General features: G+C 43.8%; 2 protein-coding genes across 10 annotated transcripts in view; both read left to right on the top strand.

Annotated features, from left to right (window-relative positions):
* fat1a (FAT atypical cadherin 1a) overlaps positions 1–4,436 on the top strand; it is a 78,326-nt gene extending 73,890 nt beyond the window's left edge. For 3 of the 9 annotated variants that reach the window (XM_034586715.1, XM_034586910.1, XM_034586636.1), the window contains 3 exons: positions 751–810; positions 1,237–1,272; positions 2,614–4,436. In XM_034586715.1, coding sequence (XP_034442606.1) covers positions 751–810; positions 1,237–1,272; positions 2,614–3,287 — 770 coding nt within the window. In that variant the 3' untranslated portion in view covers positions 3,288–4,436. The remainder of the gene's footprint in view (positions 1–750; positions 811–1,236; positions 1,273–2,613) is intronic. The other 6 variants (XM_034586942.1, XM_034586919.1, XR_004614034.1 and 3 more) reach the window with 5 other exon arrangements.
* Positions 4,437–13,831: 9,395 nt separating this feature from the next.
* mtnr1aa (melatonin receptor 1A a) overlaps positions 13,832–26,363 on the top strand; it is a 32,238-nt gene continuing 19,706 nt past the window's right edge. The window contains exon 1 of the mRNA XM_034594930.1: positions 13,832–14,376. Within this exon, the coding sequence (XP_034450821.1) occupies positions 14,202–14,376 (175 nt within the window). The 5' untranslated portion in view covers positions 13,832–14,201. The remainder of the gene's footprint in view (positions 14,377–26,363) is intronic.

Below are 26,363 nucleotides of genomic sequence, written 5' to 3'. Positions count from 1 at the left end.
GTAAAAAACTTGAGTATGAATTCAATACATATCAGAATAAGATACTTTTTAGTATTACGTATTTAAAGTCCAAAATGTAATCAATATGTTGAGCTTAAAGTCTTAAAGACGAGAATAAAGTTTAAAAACATCAGATGAAGATTTTTCTTTGATTTCACGAATAAAGTAAAAATGTAATTCTCTGATTTAGTTCGATTTTATCCTTGATATCCAAAATCGTCCTCTTCTCATTCTTTTCATGCCTGGCCCCAATATTCTTCCTAATTTGTTTCCTAAGTTGTTACACACACACACACACACACACACACACACACACACACACACACACACACACACACAAGTTTTTTTGGAAATGCGTTTGTATCTCCCGGGAATTTCACAGATTCTTCCATCTGTACTGTCAATGGCGTCCCATAGCATTCAATATGTTGTTGTGTGTTACATTGCATAAAGAAAACCCCCCCCACCACCACCACCACCACCACCACCACACATATACACCCACTGTGTCGCCTTCCACCATCGTCTTGTGCCCAGCCATGAAACCCCCCCCCCCCCCCCCTCAGACATTCAGTGAAACTTAAGTGTGTCTGGCAACGAGAACAGTAGAATTAGTGGGAAGTGTCTCTTGTGTCCCACCATCATTCACTCCATATGTGTTTATATATATTTATATATATTTTAAAGCGTTTGTATTAATGCTAGAATCTCTCCCACCTGCTCCCCCCCCCTTCCCTCACCCATCACAAGCCTCCATAGTGACAGTAATCCACCTTGTCCGCTCTGTTGTTGACACGGTGGGAGGAGCAGGTATTCTTTTATTGCTTCCATCAGACAGTCGTGTTCGTGGTGTCGGGTCGTAGCGCTGCCATTATCTTACACTGACAACCCCCCCCACCTCCCCCCAGTACAGCCCCCGACGTGCTGCTTCTCATTTTGAGCTGCTAATTAAAAAACGTAGCAATGCTAAATCCAATTAAACACCAAATTAAACAGGCACAGAAGTGTTCGCCTCCCGGTCTCGGCATCACACTTTGATTACATGACTCGGGACGTCTGTTTAAGAAAATGGCACAAAAAAAAACCCTGTTGTTCTATTAATGAATCTGTCGCCCTCTTCATCATCATTTTGTCGTTCATTGTCCTCATTTCATTTGTGCTCTCAGCCGATTGTTCCTCCGTCTCAGCTCCTAACGTGACTTGTTCTCTTTCTTCTCCTTCTTGCCTCATGTAAAGAGTCTTTCTTGGCTCATGATCTCAAGAACCCAAGAGGTGACTTTGTTTTTTTTGTTTTGTTTCCGTCTGTGTTTGCCTGCTGTTCACCAGTATAACCCCCCCGATCCCACCCTCTCTAACTCTTAACCATTAACCCTGGAGCGTAATGAGGAGCAGGTTAAACCTCCTCAACCGGACTTTCTGCACCGGTGGTGTAACGGCTTCCTCTGTGAGATTATTTCCCCACCAACGCTCCCGTGCATGGCTCGGATGTGGTGACGCTGTGAGGGAAAGTGTTAATCTGACTGTTGTGTGATTAAAAGGTTTTCGCTCAGTAACTAACAGGAAATATTCTCAGTCGTTTGTGTTTGTTCATGTGTTTGTGTAACTACTTTTAAAAAACCCTAAAAATGTATTACTTCTCTAATATTTTATTAAATATGAATTTGGTGAAGAGGTGGAGGGAAGGACAGTGAAACAAAAGTTAGATCATCTTAAACAGTTAGTTAGATATAATATGTTTATGAGAAATACCCCACATCCCTTATACCAGTGTTTTTGGATCATACTGGGATTATTAGGGTCATGTTCAAAACAAAATTATGGAATTTCTAGAATAATGTGGTAATATTATGAGAATAAAGAGGAAAAAAATAACCAGCAAGGTTTCTGGAGCCAAAATATTAAACTAATGTCATTATTTCCTTTTTCGAAACCCCTGACGTATCTAACGAATGACAAACTGTGTGGTTGTTTCTTCACAATAGACTCAGTCTCTTGCATAATCTTTCAAAGTCCTAATACTTGTGATAATGAGCCAATAGATTAATTATTCAGTTGTTTTTTAAACTTATACTAAAATATAACTAAACAAGATGCTCCACACTCCACATTTTAACTCGACAGGTTGATCATCTGATATTTTCCCCTGTAAAATGACATGTAGCCTAAAATTATTACTTAATTCTCGTAATATTATGACTTCTTAGATTTTTGAAAATTGTCAACTGATATCCACTCACATAACAGAGGTGAGATATCACTCTTAGGGGGTTATAGCCCATAATTATATCGCCCCATGTTATATTTGATCGGACACAACCCAGAGTTCAAGATATTTCAAATATTGTAATATTTTAAATCATAAAACATACAGCCTGAATTAGATCTCTGAAAATTTAGTTTTTTTATTTCACTGTCTCTAAGTTTGTGCAGCTGCTCTCCCAAAGTGTTGTGACATTGTTGTGTATTAATGAACAACCCGTTGTGTTGGTGTGACGTTGTGTTGTGTTGATGTTGCATGGTGTGGGTTTTTTAACATTAACATGATCTTAGTAACCAGATGTGACGCTGAAACGCTCAGAACATTAACGTTTGCTCTTTTCCTTCCAACGTCAGGATATCACTGGGACACATCTGATTGGATGCCAAGTGTTCAACTTCCTGGAATCCAGGAGTTTCCACAGTATGAGGTTGTGGAGTCGCCCGCCCCTCTGTACAGTGACCCGAGTGCCATCGACACCGACTACTACCCCGGCGGCTTCGACATTGAGAGCGATTTCCCTCCGCCGCCAGAGGATTTCCCTGCCAATGACGACCTGCCGCCGCCACCTCTGCCAGAGTTCGCCGACCGCTGCGACACACTGCGGCCCCAGGGCAGAGACCTGGACCCGTCTGCGGGGGGCACAGGCGGCTCGGGCGGGGTCCGCCAGCGCCCGGCCCTGCCTCATCTCTACAGCCTTAACCAGTACCTACCGCAGCACTCCTACCCAAGCGACGGGGGTGACACTGAGGGCCAAGGGGCCAGCTCCGCCAACACCACCCCTGCTTCTACCTTGGGCAACAGTGGCTACAGAGGGGGCTACCCTTTAGGTTGTAGTCTGGACTTTGACTCCTCCGCTCTGGACAACATGTCCTTGTCTCTGTACACGTCCACAGCCTCTTGCTCGGACATGTCGGCGTGCTGCGAGGAGTCCGAGGCGATGATAAGCGACTACGAGAGTGGCGACGAGGGCCACTTTGAGCGGCTGGCCATCCCGGCGCTGGACTCCCAGCAGCACACTGAAGTCTGACACTGGATCCAAACAAAAGTGCCTGAACCCACAGCTACACCTTACGTCAGCCCGTCACACAACACCCACACTAACCGCGCACAGTATGTGAACACAACACAACACCACACACACACACACACACACACATACATGTACACACACATTGAATTGAGTCACACACAGGGGTTGTTGAGACTGGTTGTGAGACCACCCCCCCCCCCCCCCTCCCCCCGCCCCACCCCCTTTGAGTTTTGGCGGTGCTGTTACTCTAAGTGACTGTCATCTCACACAGGAAGTAGATTGTCGGAAAGATCAACGATTCAGCGCACGACAGGAAAAACATGGTGGAAAGAAAAAAATAATAATAATTTACCACAACATCCGTGTTTCTATAAATAAAACCAAGCAAACTGTTTTTATACAAGTCCTCATTTTCAATGTAAATTTAAATGTACAGTTTTGATTTCAAAGTTTACTAGGTTTTGTAGATATTCTATGCTTTTATTTTCAAAAAATAAGAAGATGAGTTAAATGGTGTGACATTATCAGCCTTACTGTGCTTACATTCACTAGAGATGAAAAAAAAAAGAAACGTTAAAAAAAGAGAGAGAAGAGCGTGGCTTTCCCGCACACCGTGTACTCGTAAAGTTTATCGTCTCCTGCTCATTTCAAAAAGGGTCCTCAGTGAACGACTGCATATTCTTGTGTTGTTGGTTTTTTCTTTTTTAAATGTCTGTTTGTAAATTTTGACTTTGGAACCTCTTTATTTTTCCACCAAGAAAATGGGACCCAATATATTTATAGTGCAGAGTTATCCGTGGACACGTGACTTTTTCAGGTGTCCATGTGTGTGTGAGCAATGCTATGGTCTTGTTAAGGTTTTTATTGAATACTGCCACAAGCTCACGCTTTCCTACTGGCAATAAATTATTCCTAAAAAATATTTCTGCCGTCTTCTTATTTCCAGAGCGTGCTCATGAATAGGAACACGGTGATGTATTAAATGTAATATCCTGGTGTTACTTGTGCAGAAAAACATTAAATCTTAACAATGAAAGTCAGAGAGATTTTATTACAAACTTTTTGAAAGTTTACTTTTTTTGTTTCAATCAATCAACTTTGATCTGAGTCCGACTTGTGTAATTGTAAGTAAACATTTTGACAATATGCTAATTGTGATGGGTATTTATTCACATCGAAAATATACAGCAATTAATAAAATGTTTTTATGTTTAATAGACTGAACCATGTGAGAAAATGAATTATAGACTGATTGAAAGCTGCTTCAGTAAAATACACATGATCTTTAGTTTTAATATTTTGCATTTAAAACATGTTTCTTCAACGAGGAGTCGAGAGAAGCTGATACAGAAAATCGGACAGATTATTACTGATTATAACTGTGGAGCTAAAAAGCTTGTGTGAACGGTTTGAAACATGTTAGTGTGGATGTAGCCACTAGGAGGCAGCATAGAGGAAGATCTACAATAGCAAAGCTTCAATATGTGAGAGGAACAGGTGACAACAGTAAAGTGTGTATCATTTAAAACACAAGTTCGAACTATCAGGGAACTAAATAGAGCACATACTCTACAGCAGTTCCCTTAAATTCAATCAAGCTGCACCAGATTTCATACACTCTGCAGGATATAAGTTTATAACTACACATACAGTAGTTACATAAATAAGATAAGAGCTTCAGACTTAACATAAGAAAAAACATAAAATTCTGACTGCAGAGCTGATAACTTTTCATCCTTTTGGCTCTTTATTAGTTTTAAAATAAAACATCACTCTGCAGTTATAAGTGTCGTTAATAATAGATCACGGATTCCTTAGTTTCTAGTGATGTTTAAAGGGTGGCACGGTGGTGCAGTGGTTTGTACTGTCTCACAGCAAGAAGGGAAGCTGGGTTCGAACCTGACCGCGCATAAGGGTCACCAAACAATGGTGTCTGTGCATGTGTGCATGTGCATGTGTGTGTGTGTGGTGTTGATGGTCTCAGGTCCACCTGCAGCAGGGGAGTGGTGAGCACAGCTGACTCTAGTTAGTGAATCCCTTCCTGTTAAAAGGGAAGCCGGGTGGTGCCCAGGGTGGAGTTAGTAAAAGTATGGTAGTGGTGAGCGCCGGGTGTCTGGCACTTTGCCACAGTGGGTTTTCTCCAGCCTCCTCCCACAGTCCAAACACATGCAGGTTAACTGAAGACTCTTCGTTCCTTGTAGGTGTGACTGGTTGTTTGTCTCCAAATGTCGGCCTGTGACGGACCAGATCGGCTCCAGCCCCCCAACGTCCCTCAAAGGAGTGAGAAACTTTACTCCCTTTTATTCATAGATTTTTCAGTTTAAAATAATATTTCTGAACCAATTTCAAACTCAAAATTATATTTTGTATAGCCCTTATTCACAAATCCCAGTTCACGTCACTGGGCTAATAGAAAGGTCATCCTCTCACCTGACCTGCTGCTGATACCAGAATTCCTCTTCCTCATGTCCTCATCCCAAAGTGCAGATGAATAGATTCCTTGGTTTTCAAACCCCAGACTCCACCTTCCTCCTCCACCTCTACACGGTTTCCACCCTCTGGTAAAAACCCATTAGTCTGCGAGTGGGATGGATGATTCTCCCTCAGCCGGGCTGCAGAGTAGAAACAGGCCTTTCCAGACACAGAGCTCCGGGTTCAAACAGCTGCTCTGTGTTCGGGTCACAATGTGGAGGGAGGTTTTCCAGGCTGCAGCAGTGGAGGCTGATGGAAGCAGCTCTGACTGCAGCCACTCGCCTGCTGCTTCATGCTCCACGGATCCAATCAACTGTGGAAATGGCACCAGGTGTTTTTTTCCATTAAATAAATGAAGACTCTCTTGCCTATTAATGAATTATTCATTGGATGGAATCGGGGACGCAGTTGTGTGGGAGAGGAGCTTGTTCTGCTTCGAGGGCCCCGTGGTGATAAGCTTCCAGCGTGTAGGACAAGATGACGGCCAGAAGATGGCAGCATGTGGCAGCTGATGAGAGCGGAGCGAGAGGAGGATGAAAACAGAGGAAAGAAGAGCGAGAGAAGTGACGTCACAGAAACAAACACTGGTTTGTGCAGCTTTACTTGTTAGGACTTTGCATTAACCTTAACCATAACCAATTCATGACTAACCATAACCTTAACCTAACCACCAATCACATCATAACCTTAACTAGAGCTTAGAAATCATGTTGTCCCTCATTAGGACCATTAGGACTTTGGTCCCCATGAGGTCCACTGGCCCTGACACGGTCATTGTTTATACTGGAAAAGGTCCTTCACACACACACACACACACACACACACACACACTTCTGCCTGCCAGTTGTAATCTTAGACTCTCGACAAAGACGGACGATATGACAGTTTGCCAAAAGTGTAACCAAAGCGCCCTAATTGCCCCCTGCTGGCTGGCAGCAGTGTGAGTCGTAAATCGTATACGTGTGCAAATCGTGGAACAACAGTTGACACAAAGAGTCTGAAACAGTCGGTTTAATCCAGAGCTCGTCAGTGAGATTAGTTTTTCCATCAAACACGACTCAAGCTGTGATTTGCTGTTTACACAAAAAACGTTTAGGAATTCAAGCCTCGGTTCCTGTGACAATGTGCAAATGTTAAATAGCTCAAATATGGAATCAAGTCAAACACAAGTGTCTGAGAGAGATGCAAAGAGAGGAAGACGGTGATAAACCGGAGGCTAACATGTTGTTTAACTACGTCTTCTGCACTCGACTGAATGTCTACAGCTGAAAAACGACCTCGCGGGTCTGAAACTCTGCCCAGTCATTCATGAGAAAGTGTGTCAGGAGCCGTCAGCCGCTCAGACCCAGAAATGTCTCGTCCACTGTCTCAGTCGTTATTAACATCGACCCACCTTCAGCCGTCTGCCCTGAACTCTTCCTCCACAGACAGAACAGACAGAAACACTGAGCTGCTGCAGCAACTCACAGACACTTGAGGTCACAAGTGAACCAGAGGGTCTGGAAATCCACCAAGATGCTAATCTGACATGCATCAGACGCCATGACCCCGTGTTTCAGTTGGAGAAATGTCAGGAGACCAAAGAGTGTTCCTCGAATATTTGTCACCTCCACCAAGGAGCTTACGCTTTCACTGCTGTCTCTTCGTCAGCAGGGTTACGCAAAAAGTACTGGACAGATGGGACGTGGGCCAAAAAGAACCCATTCAATTGTGGTACGGATCCAGAAAAACAGGCAGATCAAGAAATTTAAAAATCTTTAAAATCTTTAACATTGTGAGATTTGGCAGGTTTTTTTGTTTTGCCATTTTCCTAAATTTCCCAGAGAAATTCGGTGCATTATAGTTTCTGAGGAAAACACACAGCTTTGAGGTGAAATGCTAATGTCAGGAGCACCAACACAACCTCCTGGGCAGAGGTAAACAATGAATATGCTGTTACTATTCATGGTCTTTGGTGTCGACTTCTACAGGCTGTACTGTTTTTATCTCATGTATTCTCGTCATAAAGGAATCTCATGTATGTATTAATGTGCCTGTGTGTATGAACTATCTTTGTCGTGTGCTTTTGTTCTTATTTTAGCTGTTTAATCAAACCATGAGTTCTGATTCTATTTTATACACGATCTGTTTATAGCCCACATCAGTAAGTTTATTATAATCAGTTTGTGAAAACTCTTGGTGAATGCCTTTGGTTACTTTAGAGGAGTTCTTTGGAAAGTTTAGCAACTTTTAAAACGCCTAAAACCATGGGACTAATCTCAAAGCTTTTTTAGGAGAACATAACGTTCCTCCTGTAAATTAACTATGTTCATTAGATTAAATAACTCATTTGATAAGAGATGAATGTACAAGAGTACGAACATTATCAGTTAGTTACAATCTGTTACGCTTATTTGGACATCTTGCGTGTTTTCAATCTTTTAAATGAATAATTCTATAAACACACCAACGCTCAGAGGCACAGATTAAAGTCAGTGTCAAACCATTTACATCCGTATGTGACTTATACAACGTGACGACCACAAGGTGGCTGCAGACGGCAGCCGATGGAATCCGAGGGCGAGCAGGAGGGTGAGCGGGACGACCCGGAGACAGACGAGCACTTTCATCAAATGATTAAACTCAGTGGATCCTTCTGGCTGGATGAAGTAACACAAATCAGACACATCAGACACAGAGATTACACAAACTCTGCATGATTTCCCCCAACACGGCTCTGCCCTCCAGTTACAACAGTCTCCCTTTAACGCGTCACGACAAATAGCAATAAAAAAAACTGTTCAATAAATGTGTGCTTGTCATGCATGAGGCAGAGAAAGTTGAAAACAGTCTGTGTAAATCCAGAGCTTTTGACAGGAGGGTTAGTTTTTCCATCAGTCGTACCTCCAGCTGTGATTTTGCTGTTTGCACATACCAGCGTCTTACTCTGAAACTGAGGTGGCGAGTTCGGTCAGGTGACACATTCCAGCACAGGCGTATAAATAATGAAGACGGAACCAAATTAATACGTTTGATTTTAATATTCAAGTCCAACAGTAAATCTCTGGAGGAGAGAGCTGAGACATTGAAGTGTGTCAAACCAACGAACGAACACACACACACACACACACTGTGCTGCTATAGGGGTCAGCGACAAATGAACGCTTTGCAGGGGGTTGATTAATTAAATAAGCAACAACAACAACATCAAAAACACAATTTGTCTGCGCCCTGTTCACGTCATATTATCAGTTACTGTATTGGAATGTGTTTGTGCTCAATCACAAGCTGTGAGAAAATGTGTGTGTGCATGTGCCCGAGAGGGAGACACACACACACACACACACACACACACACACACACACACACACACACACACACACACACACTCACGCATGCAGAGACCACTGACCCCAATAATCCTCTTTCTCCCATCTCTTTCCTGGGTGGAGCTCCGCTGTTGTCACGGCAACTGGCCCGGTGGAGGAGGGAGGAAGAGGAGGAGGAGGAGTGATGGGGGGGCTGTGGGGGGGTTGGTGGTGGTGGGGGGGGTTTTACAACAGCAGATAAAAGCAAACACTCTTGTTTCTCTGTGGGACGTGGTGAGGACCAGTGAAGCGGCAGAGACATGCCGGGGCTGTGTCGAGGCCGCACTCATTACATTACTTCTGTCTCCTTCATTCTGCTGACAGCTCCCTCAAATGAGCGGGAGTGTGTGTGTGTGTGTGTGTGTGTGTGTGTGTGTGTGTGTGTGTGTGTGTGTGTAATGGGGGGGGGCGTTCTCTTGGCACCCTCCTGCCCACAACACGGGTGCACCGGCCCTTTCCCTCCCCCCCACACACACACCACTCCTCCCCCACGTTTCCACCCCTTTCACCCTTCCCCCTTTTATCATCCCCCACAAAACTCATAACCTGTTTCTCTGCTTGACGCGATGACACCTCACTGTACATCTCCCCTCCATCTCTCCATCTCTCCATCTCCTTTTCATTTCATCCCCCTTTTCTTCCCGTTTGGCAAAATAAAAGTGAACAACGTTTCTTTTGAAGACGTTTCTAAGCAGATGACAGATCCCTCCTTCTCTCTCCCTCTCGCCCCTCCGTCATTTCGTTTCACTTTAAATTTAACGCTGCCACAAAATGTACGTCTGTCATTTTCTTTTCCTGCCACTGAAGTTCCCCTGAAGACTTGAAGTGACACAGGAAGCGAGGGCTGGTGGGTGCACCCTGTGCTGGAGCATTATCTGGCCTCCTCTTTAGGACCATTTTAATAAAAGTGAGCCCCTGTAGCGACAGTGAGCTTTTCTTAAAAGCACGGGAGTCAGAACACAACGCACTATCCCCTGCAGATATGTCTCTCTCTCTTTCACATGCCTGTTTTATTACTTGGTTTACATGCTCTTTGCTTTTGGCTCTTTGCCACGGAAATGACTGACGCATAAAGCGCCTCAGTTATCCTTCAGATGAAAGTCTCTCTGCCTGGGATGATTAAAAAGGAGCAGGAGGTAAAACAGTGAAGTCTGAGCTGCAGGACGAGGAGCACAGGAAGTGTCGGGTGCGGATGTACAGGAGGAAATATTTAGATGTGACTGACTCAAGCTGAATTATTGTTGCTGATGAATCAGTATTTTACAAGGTGACACACACACACACACACACACACACACACATGCAGTAGAGTCTCAATGACTTCAGAGGACATTACATTGATTTACTTACTCTAACCTTAACCATAGCTTCTACTTTCCTAACCCTAACACTAATTTAAACCGAACCTTTAAACTTCTCTTCACCTTAAAATCTAATGATTCATGTTATGGGGTCTTGCTTTTAGTCCCCATAAGGAAGACAGAACTTCAGGGTCCCCACAACATGAGTAATACCTGGACCACACACACACCTACACACACAGGTATAGGGTCCAATATACCTGTTTGTTGATGGAAAATATTTTAACATTATTATAAAAGTGTTATTTGATTAACTGTCTTGTTTGATTTAAGAAAAAAAATCTTTAAAGATCTCAATCTTTGTAACAAAATGAATAAAGTCCATTATATTGTTAAAAGAATCCACTCAGATGATGATATTTGTTGACTGGCAATACTTAACATGGATGTATGAAGTTATTTCAATGTCTATAAATAGTTATTCAAAGATGTTGTAAGTATTAAAATAGATGCTTAAAGTTCAGCCGGAGCAAAAAACATCGTAGATCTGATCAGACTCAAACAATAAAGAAAATGAAGTCTTAAAATGCTGTTGTTTTGGTCTGTGATTTGTCTGTTTGTTTGCTCTTGTGTTCCTGCTCTGCACCTGCACCCTGCTGTGCTGAGTGGGTTTTGAAGACAGGCCTTTGTTTAATCACTATAATTATAATAATACTAATAATTATCATCACAACTATTATTATTGTTGCTGTGCATGTGTTGTTGTGTGTGGGGTCGTAGTGTTAGAAGCTGTGAGGGAATAATCGCCATTAAGGGTTCACTCAGAATGACCTTCTCTTAAAAAAACATCACGTACTTTCAATTCCAAATGTTTCAAAGGATTTCCCCACAAAAAGTCACTGTTGAATTTCAGGCAGTTTATAACAATAAGCCCTGCAGCTGCGATGAAGACGTTGATATCGTGTCCCTCGTTCTGCTGATGCTGCTGCAGCTTCTTTTTCTTTTTTATCAGCGAGCGAAAACCAGAAACGATGGAACATCAGCCGACGACACAAAGATTCACATTTTCATTTCCTCTCACTTTCTCCCCGTCAGTCCACATCTGTTTTTCCCCTGCTGCACTGTCTCACTAACTGGTATAATTATTTTAAACCGCTCCTCTGCTGCTTCTTCTTCTTCGTCGTCCTCCCTCCAGTTTAGATCACTGTCCGATCGCAGAGAACAGACAAACCTAAAATCTATCACAGATGAATGTGGAGAGATAATGATCGTGTTTTTGCGTGAAGCAGCTCACAGATATATTATAATAACCAGCCGCTTGTGTTTGGGAACGATAAAGCAAAGTGCGATGAGATGGAGGATAAAGGAAGAAGATCCACAGGCAGGATCATTACGACTCTTAATTCTGGGACATTGTTGAGTCGTAACATGGTGTCATTTAGGGACGAGAAAGATGAGAAGCTCTTCAGAATAAAAGCAAATTGAGGGGCTTGATCAGTGGATTTTACTGAACTCGCAGTCATCAGTGAAACATACACTCGTGTTAAAGCAGAGAACTCTGACTTCAGAGTATTTTCTATATTTCTATTCCAAAGTCGCACTTGTTAAAACTACATGCGTATCCTTGGTCTGATTAGAGCCTGAGTGATTTATATCGGTTGGTTGATAAGATTCAGACGACACACAAGCCTTTCACATAAATATCAGTATCTGTGTTTATATTTGCTGATATGTGCTGATGAGAAAACTTCTCCATCCGTCATCCATCCATCCATGATCTGTATCACTTATCCTCTAAAGGTCGCGAGGGGGTTGGAGTGTACATTGACTTTGCATTTATGTTTAAGTTTTCATGCATGTCATTAGCACATTCTATATATCAGACTCAATTTGTGTGTTATTTTTCTTTTAAGTCATTAATAGTAAAAATATATACAAATTTATATATTGGCTGATATCAGTATCGTGAATTAATCTTACTCCAAAATATTGGTATCACATTGTTCTCACAATCAGTCAGGCTCTAGTTATGATATTTGAAAGACTCACCATTACTAATAAATGTTTTATATATATATTCACTGAGAGGATTAAGTAATCAATAAGTGATCAGTGTCTATCAGTGACTACTGGGTCTGTCAGCAGAGGTCACAGGATTCAACTTCAGAAGAGTCATGAAAGAAAAATAAACACAAACATCTACTTTTCTCCTTTTTCTTGCGATATCTTGCATATTTTTTCCTTTTTATTCCCCTAAAACAAACTCACTTTTTGGCCTATGTAATAATTCACAAGCCTATGTATTCTTACCACTGATTAATTTCTCACAGTCACAAGCCAAAAGAGTTGGGAACCTGCTGTTTATGAGGACTGGAACTAACTATTTTCCTTATTTTCCAATAGTCTCAGTTTTTGGGGATCTTTGGTTGGAAACTTACTGAAACAATAAACCGAATACAAACATTATTTTTCTAACAATCTATTTATTGCTTCAGATCTGTTGTCCATCATAATAAAATAAATCCTGTAATAACTGGTGGTGGGCTGGAGCTCTGACTGACTGACAACCTGTCATCGCTCCAGAATGTGTGATTATACTTTAACTTTTTCAAGTATCTCTAAATTTGCAGATGAAAATCAAATCTTAAATGTGAGGTTTCACTTTTTGTTATGACAACTGTCATTTTGTGAGACAGCTCGGGAATAGGCTGCAGAAGCTGTGTTTGTGTATGTGTGTGTGTGTTTGTGGAGAGAGGGGGGGGGGCCCTAATGGCAAAACCACGGTCACCTTCAAGTTCCAACCTCAACCTTGGAACAGCCAGCAGGATCCACTGGAGGATCTAAGGCTGATAAGATAAGATAAGATAAGATAAGATAAGATAAGATAAGATAAGATAAGATAAACCTTTATTAGTCCTACAATGGGGAAATTTGAAATTTTATAGCAGCAGCAGGAGTCAGAAATAGGCATCAGTGAGTAATAATAATAATAATAAGATGCAATACTTTAATGTAAGGAATATAAAAAAATATAATACTAATATATACAGTGTAAAAACAAGAACAATCCCCTTTAATTATCGGCATGTTTGAGGCTCCATACTGACACAATATAAGAGTTTCTTAATGGGGGAGAGAAGTACGGAGGCTAAAAGGGACAAAACATGAATGATTCCGCAAACATAATAATGAATGGGCTGAAATAAAGGAAAGCTCGAATGAATGAACACGCATCTGGTAAAAGAGGAGAAGTGGGACGCGTCTGTCTCTCTCTCTCTCGCTCTCTCTCTCTCTCTCTCTCTCTCTCTCTCTCTCTCTCTCTCTCTCTCTCTCCCTCTCTCTCTCCAGCTGCTCTTCCTCCTGTCGGCCACCAGGCGTCAGTGTTTCCCCCTCTACACAACTCCCTCTCCGGGTCTGTTTTGGTCACATGCTGGCGAAGGCGCTGAAGTTGCGGCTCCATGTCACACACGCGTAAAGACAAAGTGGATGGCACACGGGCGCACGAGTGGCACCAGAGCCAGGGAGACTACCGGAGCTGAACCGAGGACGAGAGGAGGAATAAGAAGAAGAGGAGGAGGAGGAAGAAGAAGAAGAAGGAAGGAGGAGGGGGAGGATGGAGATGAAAGCAGCAGGAGGCTGTGGTAGTATGCCACCAACACCACCACCACCACCACCGGCTCCGACATCCCGGCGCTAGGAGGAGGGGACGCACGGCGCGGCGGGCTGAGGGGCTGCGAGCCGCGGCGCGTTGATTTGGGGGAAAAGCCCCAAAAGTTCAGTGACCGACTACAATGGTTATAAATGGGTCCCACCTGAACAGCTCCTCGCCAGACGCGCTGCTCAGCCGCCCGCCCTGGGTCACCACAACTTTGGGCTGCTTCCTCATCTTCACCATCGTGGTGGACATCCTGGGGAACCTGCTGGTCATCTTCTCCGTGTACCGCAACAAGAAGCTCAGGAACGCAGGTGAGTGGGGGACAGTCGGAAAAGACAACAAGTAAAAGTAAAGAAATGAAAGAAAAGAAAAGAAACACAAAGTCCTAAAGATGACAAACCCATGTAGGTGTTGTTGAAACTCTTTCTATGATACAGTCTCCTCCGGTCTCCATGGTGACACATTCCGATGCCTAGGTGTTGGATACCTTCTTTGTTCTCGTGTGTTCTCATTTTTAACAAGTATCAACAAATCCGTGTCTTTATACGCTCTCGCAATAAGATTCAACCTTCAAGCCATAACTCGTCTTTCATTAAGCTCACTTCATGTTTCATGTTGTTTGTTTTTCCTTGTCTTATATCATTTTAATAGAATATAAACATATTCTTCTTAATCACCTCCCAAGGTTATTGGATAACTTCATCGTAGAGGCTTTTATTTTTGTGTCTTCTCATTTTTAAACATGTGTCAACTAATCCGTGCTTTTATACGTAAAAATAGATTCAACCTTCAACAGGAACTTGTCTCCCACTTCATTTTTTCATGTTGTTGTTTACATATTACATAAATATATTCCCCCCCACACACACACAATCGTAGAGGCTTACAGTAACGGACAGTCCAAATCGAGCTCGACTAGCTAAAGCCGACTTCTGAAGCGGATCTGATTTCACTGACCTCCACCAGCAGAGCAGAGGTTCAGAGGCGAGCGGAGCTAAGAGAAACACGATAGTAATTATTGACACGGCGTGAAGCCACAGGGAAAGCCCTGCTTCCATCCCAGCAGTGCTTAGCACACTAATGCTTCCCGGGCTTTTCCACTGTCCACGTTACTCCAGCCCGGAGATTTGATCTAATAATGACAATGACGACAGAATATTTGAAATCATTACCAGGTCCGTGATGGAACTAATGCCGTGAATGTGTTGTTTTTTTGTCTTCTTCTCCTTGACTGGGAATTAGATTAGGATCTGGGCTGTGGATTAAATCCCGCACTCCGAATTTGGACTAGATTGACAAAGCAGTGTTGTGTCTCGCTCGGTGAAGGTGGTAAAACGCTCATGATTTAATAGTCAGAGGACGGAGCGCTGCTGTGAAAAACCCAAGAGGCTTCTGTCATGCTCGGGTCGGCACACCCTAACTGGCAGCTACACTTATCCCGGCTGTCATCGTCGGGAGGCTGCACTGGGCTGATTTGCTAAATACACACCTGCCATTACCATTTCACTCACCGCAGAAATGCTAGGGGTCAGAATAGATTTCCGTCATGTGGATTGAGAGCGGAGAGCCCCCCCCCCCCCCCCCCCCCCCCCACTGCGAGGAGCATTCAGGATGTACAAGGATATGATTTCCTCTCACTGAGATTCCTACAAGCTGTTATTGTTTTGTGATGATCGGCGTCTGACAAATCAGTGGTAGGATTTGAGTGTTTTTAACAGAGCTGCTGACAACACAGCCGTAACCATGCCGTCTCGAAATAGCACTTATCTCCGATATATCCTTGATGATTTCGTGAGTCACAGCGTTGCGTGATGAATTGCGGAACGAAGAACGAGACAAGAGGAGCGATAAACGTAGGGAACCGCGTCTTTTGAAGTTCTTCCAATAGTTACGGCTATAATTACTTGTAAGGAGGACATAATGCAGCGGCAGCAGGAATTTAATCAAGCATGGAGTTAACTTACACTATCTCCACTTTAATGATGCATATGGTTGAGAATTTACAGGCTTGGACTCCGTGTATTTACTCACTTCATTGGGCAATTCAATTTTCTTTCGACAATCCGAATTCCGACCCAACGCGTTGCAGAGAAGTCCAATAACCGAGGATCAGAAGGAAGTGAGGAGGGAAAGAGACAAAGCTTAATTGTGTCTGTTGCCGTCCATGAATCCTAACAAGGCCGACGTCAGCTGATGACGTGCTTCCTCAAATCCGTGGCTTTGAAGGGTTTTCATTCAAGCTCTGAAGACGTGCATGTCTAACTTAGGGCTCTCACAATCTTCTGTTCAAATAGCCATCGGCAAATTGTGCACAAATTGGCAGACGTATTGATTGGTATGAAAACGTTTCCATTCATACTTTCATCACTGATGGAATGTTTTGACGGGGGGGGGGGGGGCTCATCTGTGGGAACTCAATGCCAAGGAGGATTATTTCAGTCGCAGCCGCAGATTGACCCAGCAGTCTTCACGTTCAGGAGTGGGGTTCTTACCGCCACATTTTCTGCCCTCATAGAAAGAATCCAATTTCCTGTTGTTGAGTAGATCAAATCCCACCTACGGTAAAACCAAAGGGGGGCACACACAAAATAAACGTTGGTACAGATTGCCCAACAGTCCAACAGCACGGGGATAAATTAAATAATGAGTAATGAAATAAACTCAGCGGAAAACCTGGCAGGCGCTGGGTCGCATATTGCGAGCAGCAGCAGCACTGCTGTCTCTGCACGGCCGAACCCCTCCGTCAGCGCACAAAATGGCCAGTGATCGAATGAGCGTGAAGCCAGCAACACATGGTGAGCGGTTTGAGCTGCTCGGCTGGATCCGGAATCAGTGCTGTGAACTCAGCTCAGCGCCAATAAATCAACTTCACTCGTACCTGTTTTGTTGCAGATAAAGTCATTTTGAGTTCTACGCTGGAGAAGGAAAAACGTAACATTCCAGCGAGGAATTGTTGTAGTTGAAAGTTCTGACCAGCTGTTTGGCTGCAGTGCAATATGAGTTCATGTATGAGGTGGTTTTATGAAGCTTTTTACTGATGACAACAGAGGAGAATATCAAACCTGGAAGCCCTGTGTGATTGTGAGCAGGTTGTGGTACAAGACGAGGAGCTTCACATGTTGGTAAAAGTGTTGATATTTGGATTTCTAAGTGGACAATCTGAGAAGTTCTTGTTGGCCAGTGTAGCCACACATTTTGATTAGTAGCAATATAACAAAAGTTCAATATAAATATATGGATAAATATGCATTGTGCACGCATGGCGAGGAGGTAAAACACATAACTGGGTTTAATGGGTTTAAAGAGAAGGAGGCTGAATCACCATTTCAGGCCTGTCAGGGTTTTTATCTTTTTGTGACGTTAATAGTGACAACGATGGGAAAACCACTCTGCCAAAAACTCTTTCTTTTTCTCTGTTTGACCCGACTATTTCAGGCCTGGCATGTGACACATTGTCCTGCTGGGTTCAAGCCTCTTTCCGGGGTCATTGGATAAATATGCATTGTGCAAGCATGGCGAGGAGGTAAAACACATATTTGGGTTAAATGTTTAATGTCTTTAACCTTGAAAGAAACAATAATTTGACATTTATCCTCGATATTGACAGATATTTGGCTCAGCCAGGTTCTTGCTGTGTGGAGTTTGCTTGTTCTCCCCATGTTCATGTTGGTTCTCTGGCCTCCTCCCACAGTCCAAAGACCTGCAGATTGGAGTTATAGGCTGATTTGTAGCTGTGGCTGTGAGTGGTTGTTTGTCTTTGTGTGTTGGCGCTGTGACAAGCTGGCGACCCGTCCAGCGTGCACCCCGCCTTTTGCCTGATGTCAGCTGGGATGTGCTCCAGCCCCCCCCGTGACCCTCAAAAACGATAAGCGGTAGAGATAATGGATGAATGGATGGATAATGTTGTCCTGCCCCAGTAGCGACCCAGCACTCTTCACTGGCAAACCATAGGATCCTGCTCTCTCTTTCTCACTCAGGTGTTGTCAGCTTGAGTCAGTGAACGAGAAGAAAAAGAGAGAGTCGGGCATCTGCAGAATATGTGAAAAGTCTTATTCGTGTCACACCGTCCCCGTTTCCTTTTGCACTGATCGTCCTCAAAGCAGAAAACTTTCACAGCTCAGGAAGCACAGGAAGTTTAAACAGTGACTTACCTACTGTACCGTTCACAGCGTGAGATGACAGATGAAGACGAGCTTCAAGGTGCTGCTACCTTTTGTGCACCAACTTTTGCTTCTGCAAAACAAACCAGAGAGCTGCACGCCGGAGCGGGCGCTGTCTGCGTTTGTGTGTGACACCGAGTTTATCCTTTGCCAGCATTGCGTGTCGGCAGAATGTCATTTCCCATCGTTCATTACACCTCTTGTGTCTGCAGCGGCAATATTGCTCACAGCGTAATGAATATTTTCAGGCACTAATGCAGAATTAAGTGGCATTTGCATGTGATTCCAATTAAAATGAGCGTTTTAGTTCTCATAATAATATCCATCGGCTTTGTCGGGAGATTCTTCATGGAAATGAGCTCAGAAATGTTAATATCTTAATCTTAATAAAGAGAAAAGAAAACAAATCCCCTTTCTGTAGATGTTATACAGTGGATGTTGATTTCGCTGCATCCTGTTTTATTTAGAAGCCATTTTAGAGAAATATTCTGTGAGGAGCTGTAAATCCTTTAGCTTGGGTTTTATCAGATGTTCACAAATCGGATATCAAGATTGCACAACTAAGGTTAAACTGAACAAACATGTTGCTCTGGGTAAATTTGTTGTGTTGGCACAAAGCTAAATGAAAGAATGTACTCGTGTGTCCTCTCTGTGGAGAGGAATGCTGGTTTCTATTCAAATGCAAAAGTTATTTCAAGGGTTGTTCTCACTTTTATTGAAAGAGGGTGACAGGTCCTTATTTGTTTTTATGCACTTCAGTGTTTCACCTTTGAAATACCTGGATTTTCCTTTTCTTCTTAAAAAATGTCAGGCATCCGCTGTGTGGCTCTTAAACACCATCATTTTGTCATTTTCTCTTTTGAATGGCAGCTCTAACACTGTGTGTTCGCTGCGTGGCTTCTCACCACTTCAGAAATCTTTGTGAAGACGTAGATGTGGAGCTTACTGATACTGAGAGGACATGTGTCTCTGTAAATGTCTCAGGCAGCGTCACGCGACACTGGGTTAGGGTAACCCTAACCCCACAATCAGCTGACTTTATCTGCCTCGGTTTTGGTGGCGACTGCAGCCTCAGACTTCTGTTCTTGGCCGACAGGAGTGGAGCCCACATGGTTTTCTGCTGTTGTAGCTCATCTGCCTCCCGGTCGGACATGTTGTTCACCCTGAGATGATTCTCAGTTGTAAAGAGCGGTTATCTGAGTCGCCGTAGCCTTTCTGTCAACGCAGAAAAAGTCGGGCCTCCTCTGACCTCTCTAATCAATAAAGCGTTTCTGTTCTCAGAGCTGCAGCTCACCGGACACTTTTAGTTTTTCACTCCATTCTGAGAAACAACTCCAGAGACTGTCGTGTGTGAAAATCCAAGATCAGAGGCTTCAGAAAACTGTAACCATCCCTGTCTAGTACCAAACATCAGGCCACGGTCACTGCAATTTGACCCCATTCGGATATTCAATGTGACTGAAGCTCCGGATCTGTAGCTGCATGATTTTATGAATTACTCTGCTGCCACATGATTGTCTGATCAGATAATGGCATGAATGAGCAGGTGTGGTGCATCTAATAAAATGCTCAAGTTTTGGCTGCGAGGATTTCAACCAACCTGTCATGCGAAGCTGTGGCAGCAGGACGATCAGTTTGCTTTAGCCGTAACTTATTACAGCTCTGACACCACTGTGCAAAGAGAGGGAGCGATAAACAGGGGGAGGCTGAATCCGTGTCTGCACAGGAGGCGCAGTGGGAGCGGCGTGTTAGCGGAGCAGCCTCAGCGCCTCCTGTGGGTCCTCGCCGGAGGCGTTTAGGCACAGGAGCGAGTTGTTGTCACTGCAGCTAAAAGCCCAAATACACAACCACTGTAGTCACACATGTAAAAGGGAAAACATGTTTTGAGCCATTTAGTTTGAATAACGGCTGAATCTTAAGATGAGTGTGAGATGGCTGCGTCTTGTGAATCCAGCATGGGATGATGGACTAGACCAATAAAATTTACTCTGTAGAGACAGTAAGTGAATATATAAGTTAAGATGTGTTGCATGATTTTGATCTAGTTTGAAAGCTGCTACTTCAAGTGTTGGAACCTCCAGAGGACAAATAATTTAATCTTTTTATGGAAAAACCACATCAGAGACAAATTATGGAGTATTTTAATGTTGCATCAACCAGCCTGGTGTTGCCTCACATCAAGGCGGTTTGTGGTTCGAATCCCGGTTCGGCCAGGGGCCTTTCTGTGTGCAGGCTGCCTGGGTTTTCTCTGGGTTTTCTCTGGGTTCTCCAGCTTCCTCCCTCTGTCCAAAGACATGCAGATTGGGGTTATTTTGAATCTAATCTGATAGCTAGGCCAACGTTGATAATCCGTCTCTGCATGGTGGCCCTGCAATACGCTGGCCACCTGTCCATGGTGTAACCCACTCTGCTGTGACCCCTATACGATGAGCGGTGTAAATAACGGATGAATGAAAGATTTTCTCTCTTTTCCATAACGTTTAAATGTAATTGGTTCGGGCTCAAGTGGGCCTCAAAGCTCAAGTTTCCAAAGGGGGCCTTTAATAACTGAAGGGGCCACAGGTTAGAGAAGCACGTGTGTGTGCTGACGTTGACATAAGAGGTGCTGCACTGTATCCACTGCAGACATTATCAGATTAAATGCCTGATAAAATAAACACCACCTCAGCACAGTCGCATATTTGTGCCGTTCCACATCATTTGAAATATTAGTTTTGAACTCGATACCTTCCTGGATATTTATCCCCCACGGATCATAGGGATTAAAAGAAAAGCAACCGTAACACAAACACGGCGACGAGCCACTTCATTTAATCTAACCCACATTTCTCAGGCGTTGCCCCGTGACTCCATACGGATACGAGGAGGCGCAGAAATCACGGCTGCTCGGGGAGTTTGTCATTTTTTCCGCAGCGATCGCTGTGACAGGCGTCGGAGCAGCACAGTATGGTGGAGTGCTCCATAGTGGGAGGAGTGAGAGAGGAAGGGCTCAGTGGGTGAAAAGCAGACTGATCGGGGAGCCACAACAGCCAGCAGGTCATGACTTTACAATTAATTCATAGTTTTCCCGAGCTGAATAAATGAACATTGAGTGGGAGAGGATAGGGAATCTCCGTCCCCTAACCCTTCTCTTTTACTCATGTGGCACTTAACTCCCAGCTATAGATTAGTTAATGGCCCTGCTGTCAGCCAGGACACGGGGAAAGAAGGAGCGGCTGCGAGCACACCCCGAGGCTGCTTCGTTCCAGTCAGCATTACCTCCTCCTTTCCCCCTGCCTGTGTTTCGTCCTGACACATAAAAAGACGTCAAAGACTTTGTACATTTTCATTAATTACGCATCGACTTGCAAATCAACTTTTCCTGGTTTTTACAGATTTCCCGTCAGAGGGCTTTTCGGCTCTCGTAAGGATTAAGAGTCAAACATCAGATCACACACACGAGTCTAATTGGATAGCAGAAGTACAGTGTATGCACGGCCGCGGTTGCGCTGCCGGGATTGAGCGCATGATGTTATCGCCGCCTGCTTTGTCAACTTTGTCCGACTTGTTTGCTGTAGCCCTTCACTCTCAGAGGCGACGTGGGAGGAGGGAAGGAGGCAGCAGATTGTCGCCGGCCCCGTCGTACAAAGGGAGACGTGCAGCGAAAGAGACAGAGGCTGAATCACCATTTCAGGCCTGTCAGGGTTTTTATCTTTTCGTGACATTAATAGCGACAACGATGGGAAAACCGCTCTGCCAAAAACTCTTGTTTTTCTCCGTTTGACCCGACTATTTCAGGCCTGGCAGGTGCCACATTGTCCTGCTGGGTTCAAGCCTCTTTCCAGGGTCATCGGAGGAGGAATCGCTGACCCAGCCAGCGCTCATGTGACTTAGTCGACTCTTGACAAGGTGCCGCGGCTCCTCCATGGTTTTCTGCAGTAATCCATTGTGTAAACACGATTTGCATCAGCTGTATGATAAGAATACAGGCTGTGTGTGTGTGTGTGTGTGTCTGTGTGTGTGTGTGTGTGTGTGTGTGTGTGTGTGTGTGTGTGTGTGTGTGTGTGTGTGTGTGTGTGTGTGTGTGTGTGTGTGTGTGTGGTTTTATTTCCTCGTCTGAGTAAATATCTCTTCGCTTTTTTCTGGTTTACATTGTGCGTGGCGCTCGGCCGTTCCTCTCACCAAGTTTTGTGCCTCATCGCAGTCTCCCACCTTCTTTGTACTCCTCCTCCTCCTCCTCCTCCTCTTCCTCCTCCTCCTCCTCCTCATCCTTTAGTTTACTCACCCTGGCGCACGCACACTCGTTTCTTTTCTCCCTCTTTTCACTTAAATTTGACCTTCCAGGCTTCATATTCCATGACACCCTGTCTGTTTGTATCGCTCTGATCCAACACCCCCACCGCTCTCTGAGGATGTTATGCTGTCAGGCCGCATACCTGGAGAAGAATTCTGCCAATAGCGCTCTGCATCAGGCCAGTCAGGCAGCCAGACGGTTATCACACAGACCCTGTGGATTCAGGATTATATAATGGCCAAGTGGGCAAAAAAAGATTATTAAGTGTTAAACAATGACCAGTCTGACATGGTCGGATTTAACAAGAGCAGGCGACTGGCATCTGGTCCTCTCTGTCACGACCCCCCCCCCCCCCCCCCCCCCCCCCCCCTTCCTCATGCTTCCTTTCTCCTGCTCTCATTCTGTCTTTGTCCTCCTGTCGGTCTCACATACTTTAAAGAGCCGACTGTGTTTTAACTTCAAAAGGAAGACACAACATCTATAAATACTTGTACATACAAGAGACTATATTTGCAGCCATTTGAGATTCCATCCCCTCACTCCGGCTGCCCTCCCTCCCTCCCTCTTACCCTGCTCCCCCCCCCCTCCCCCGTGCTATTTTTAATCATTTACAATATTATACAGTGAAACTTCTTTCTGCTTGATAGGAGCTCGGGATGACGCACATGGAAAGCCCAGGGCAGTGAGACCAAGTAAAACCTAATGCTCATCCAAGGGGAACTCTGCATAACACATGCATACTGTAGTGCTTACTGTAGAGCTGCAACTATTTCACTGCACACACATGTGAGAAGCTCAGATGTTAGAGATGCTGGCTGGTGACGAGAAGGGTTGTCGGTTTGAATCCCAGTCGGGAAAAAAAATCACATCATGGAGGCAAGGAGCGCTCGCCTCTGCGTTCAAGGTGCCTTTGAATGAAGCACTTAGTCCACCATTTCTACTTAGTGTCCAGCAGTGGAAGACCGCAGTTGGACTCAGCAGCTTCCAGCTGTGAATGCGTCAGATTAGATGACTGTTACAGAAGGACACATAACGGAGAAATATGCAGGCTCACTCAGTCCTTCTCGGATTTAGTTTTTAAAAAAGAAGGAGAAACAGACAGACCGACCTCGTCATCTTTTAAATATCTCCTCCCTTATTTCTGTCCATACTTTATAATTAACGTGTCCCAGCGTGCAAGCGGCTCAGTCACAAAGCCTTGTCACTCTCCATGAGCCGGCAGGTTCATTCAGTTGAATGGCATGTAGTGAGGATTATTTTGGCAGACACATGAATGCCATTTGATGTGGCTCTGTGTCCCATTCAGCCTTATCGGACCGGCGTCTGGGTTCAGCAGTAGTGAGTTTATCACTCGGCCACAGCACTGTCCTGCACGCTCACTCCGTTTCACTAACTACAAAGCGAAGGGGGGGGGGGCACGTCAGACTAAAAATAATCCAGAGGTTAGAGTGGTGCCTGTTGTCTGCGCGAAATTAGCAACGTGGTTCAAACCGCGCCAGCTCTAAAATAGGTCTTTTGTTTGGTGATCCCGACTACGTTTGGAGCAGAGGTGTCAGAATCTAGGAAGCACGTGTCACAGGAAGCATATTTCTCAGGAGACAACAAACAGCGAGATAAGGTTTTGTTGCTCAGAGGCGCAGGAAAAAGGAAAATATCTGTATTTCCTGAGACATTCACAGAGACACACATTTGTTCCTTCAGTCTGCACAAGACCACATTCATCCCCAGTCTCCTCAGAAACCCTCTGTAAACTTCGGCATTATGTAATAGCCAGTAGCTAGAAATGTTCTCTGCTGGATTCGCTGTGGAACAGCCTGAATCAGTGCTCATATTTATGAGAAGGGGCATTTTTTATCAGTCCCAGTAAGAAAGAAATAAGAAATACAGTCATGTTTGTGTTCTGTAATATCCCAGGGAAGTAATTTTAATAAGTCTCATCACCTTAACATTCACTCTGGAAAATCAATTTGCTGCACTGTTAACATTTTCTCTATTGTTTTTTTCAACAATATTTAATATCTAAAGATTGAAATGAAGTCAAGTGAAGAGCCTGCAGCACCACTGACACTGCAGATTAAATAATGACATCTTATTAAATTGTGATATTTATAGGGATCTCATTAATAAGGTTATTAAAGCAGCTTAGGTCCATGAATCAAATGACAGTGTTATGTAACAGACACATTTATGATTTTATGATTCAAAGTTTCACTGTTTTCAGTCTCACTGCTCACAGCTTTGTTTTCAGCAGCAGGTACATTTAAAAAAACAGTGGTATTCTCATGATGCTACCTGCTCATCACGTTTGTGACTAGTTTGTCACCTGTGAATATTTCCCCTGCACACCAGTGAACCTTGTTTTGCCCCTCTCTGTGTCTGTGTGCATGTGTGTTTGTGTTTGTGTACAAAATAACTACACAACACATTGACGGATTTTCATCAAACTTGATGTGGATGTTACTTCGGAAGGTTTCTCCAGATGATAAACTTCTGGAGCTGATTGGTCAAAGGTCATAGTCAAGGTCAACGAAAATATGATCAGGAAAAACACATTTTCCAATATATCTCCTCAAATATAAGAACTAGAGAGGCAGTGTAAAGCGAATATTGATCAGAAAATGATTCCCCGTCATATGATGTCAAGTAATTTCACAAAGACATCATCAGAAAATGACACGATTCATAGTTCAGCAATGGATTTTTTTTAAAGTATCCCTATAGACACAACCTAAAACCTATATAGATTGAAAAATAATTAATCAGCATATGTTAGGAATGATCATCATTATAATTCCACTATGAAGACAGAAAACAATGCCATCTATTCTATCTATGCAGTATCCTTTGCAACCGATAAGATCACAGGCACAATCTACAGGTTTTTTAGATTAACCAATCATTTGTCATCATGTGGTATAAATTACGTCTTAATCACATTATGAAAAAGTTCTCTCAGCCTGATTGGAGTACAGTATATACAGTGAGTATACCCTGCTAGTGAGTGCAGGGTATTCATAGCCCCTCAGATGCTTTAAATCCATTAATAGATCTCTATCACAACAACGGGCTGTGGTTAAGGGCTCTTATTGTGGACTGGAGTGTTCGAGTGTCGGTGACTCCTGCACTTTGTTTTACCTGCAGAGTTGTGAGGGAACAGCGATTCTGACACTGGAGCCCTTTTTCTGCTGAGATGAGTCACAGTTACGGTGCAGAGGTAAAGTCTTTCTCAAGAGGCCGATTATGACACATTCCTCGTGGCCTGTCACGTTTTGCAAAGTAATCGGTTGAGTCCTACGCTTCTCTAATGAGCAGGAGCTTAGTGCTTGAGATTTTCCTTATCACAGTATGCTTTGCTTTAATGACCCATAAACATGCCCCCCCCCGGTGATTATTGTCTAAATGAGTGTATTTAGTCACACTTTCACACACTTTCACACATCAGCTGGGTTCACACATCATTCTAGCGTTCCTTGGGTGCCGTCCAAAAGCAATAGAGAATTATGCGGGAGGAAGTTAGATGTTCGCGCCGCTCGCTTCTCGGTGACCTCGTCTGAGCCCCGGTTTCTCTGGGAATATGAGAATAAACTCACGTCGCATGTTCGTATTATTAAAAAATAAATATATACTCCATGGGAAATATTGAACTGTGATAAGATGGGAGATGTGGGTGGATATGTGTGATATCTGTGCAGCTTTGGGACAAATCCTCTTTGCTGACTCTGCTGCAGCGTGGACCCAATATCTTATCATTTCTAGTTTTATCGAGAAGATTGTATTTTTTTTGCTGTGGCTGCTCTTCACTGTGTAAAGTTGAAGTTTTGGAAGAATTTCATGGGTCACAAAAAATGGTGGTTAAAAGTGTAAC

This window comes from Hippoglossus hippoglossus, chromosome 1, assembly GCF_009819705.1.
Source record: "Hippoglossus hippoglossus isolate fHipHip1 chromosome 1, fHipHip1.pri, whole genome shotgun sequence".
NCBI lineage: Eukaryota > Metazoa > Chordata > Actinopteri > Pleuronectiformes > Pleuronectidae > Hippoglossus > Hippoglossus hippoglossus.
Note: the sequence above shows the minus strand (reverse complement) of the source record. Positions and strands in the feature narration are given on the sequence as shown.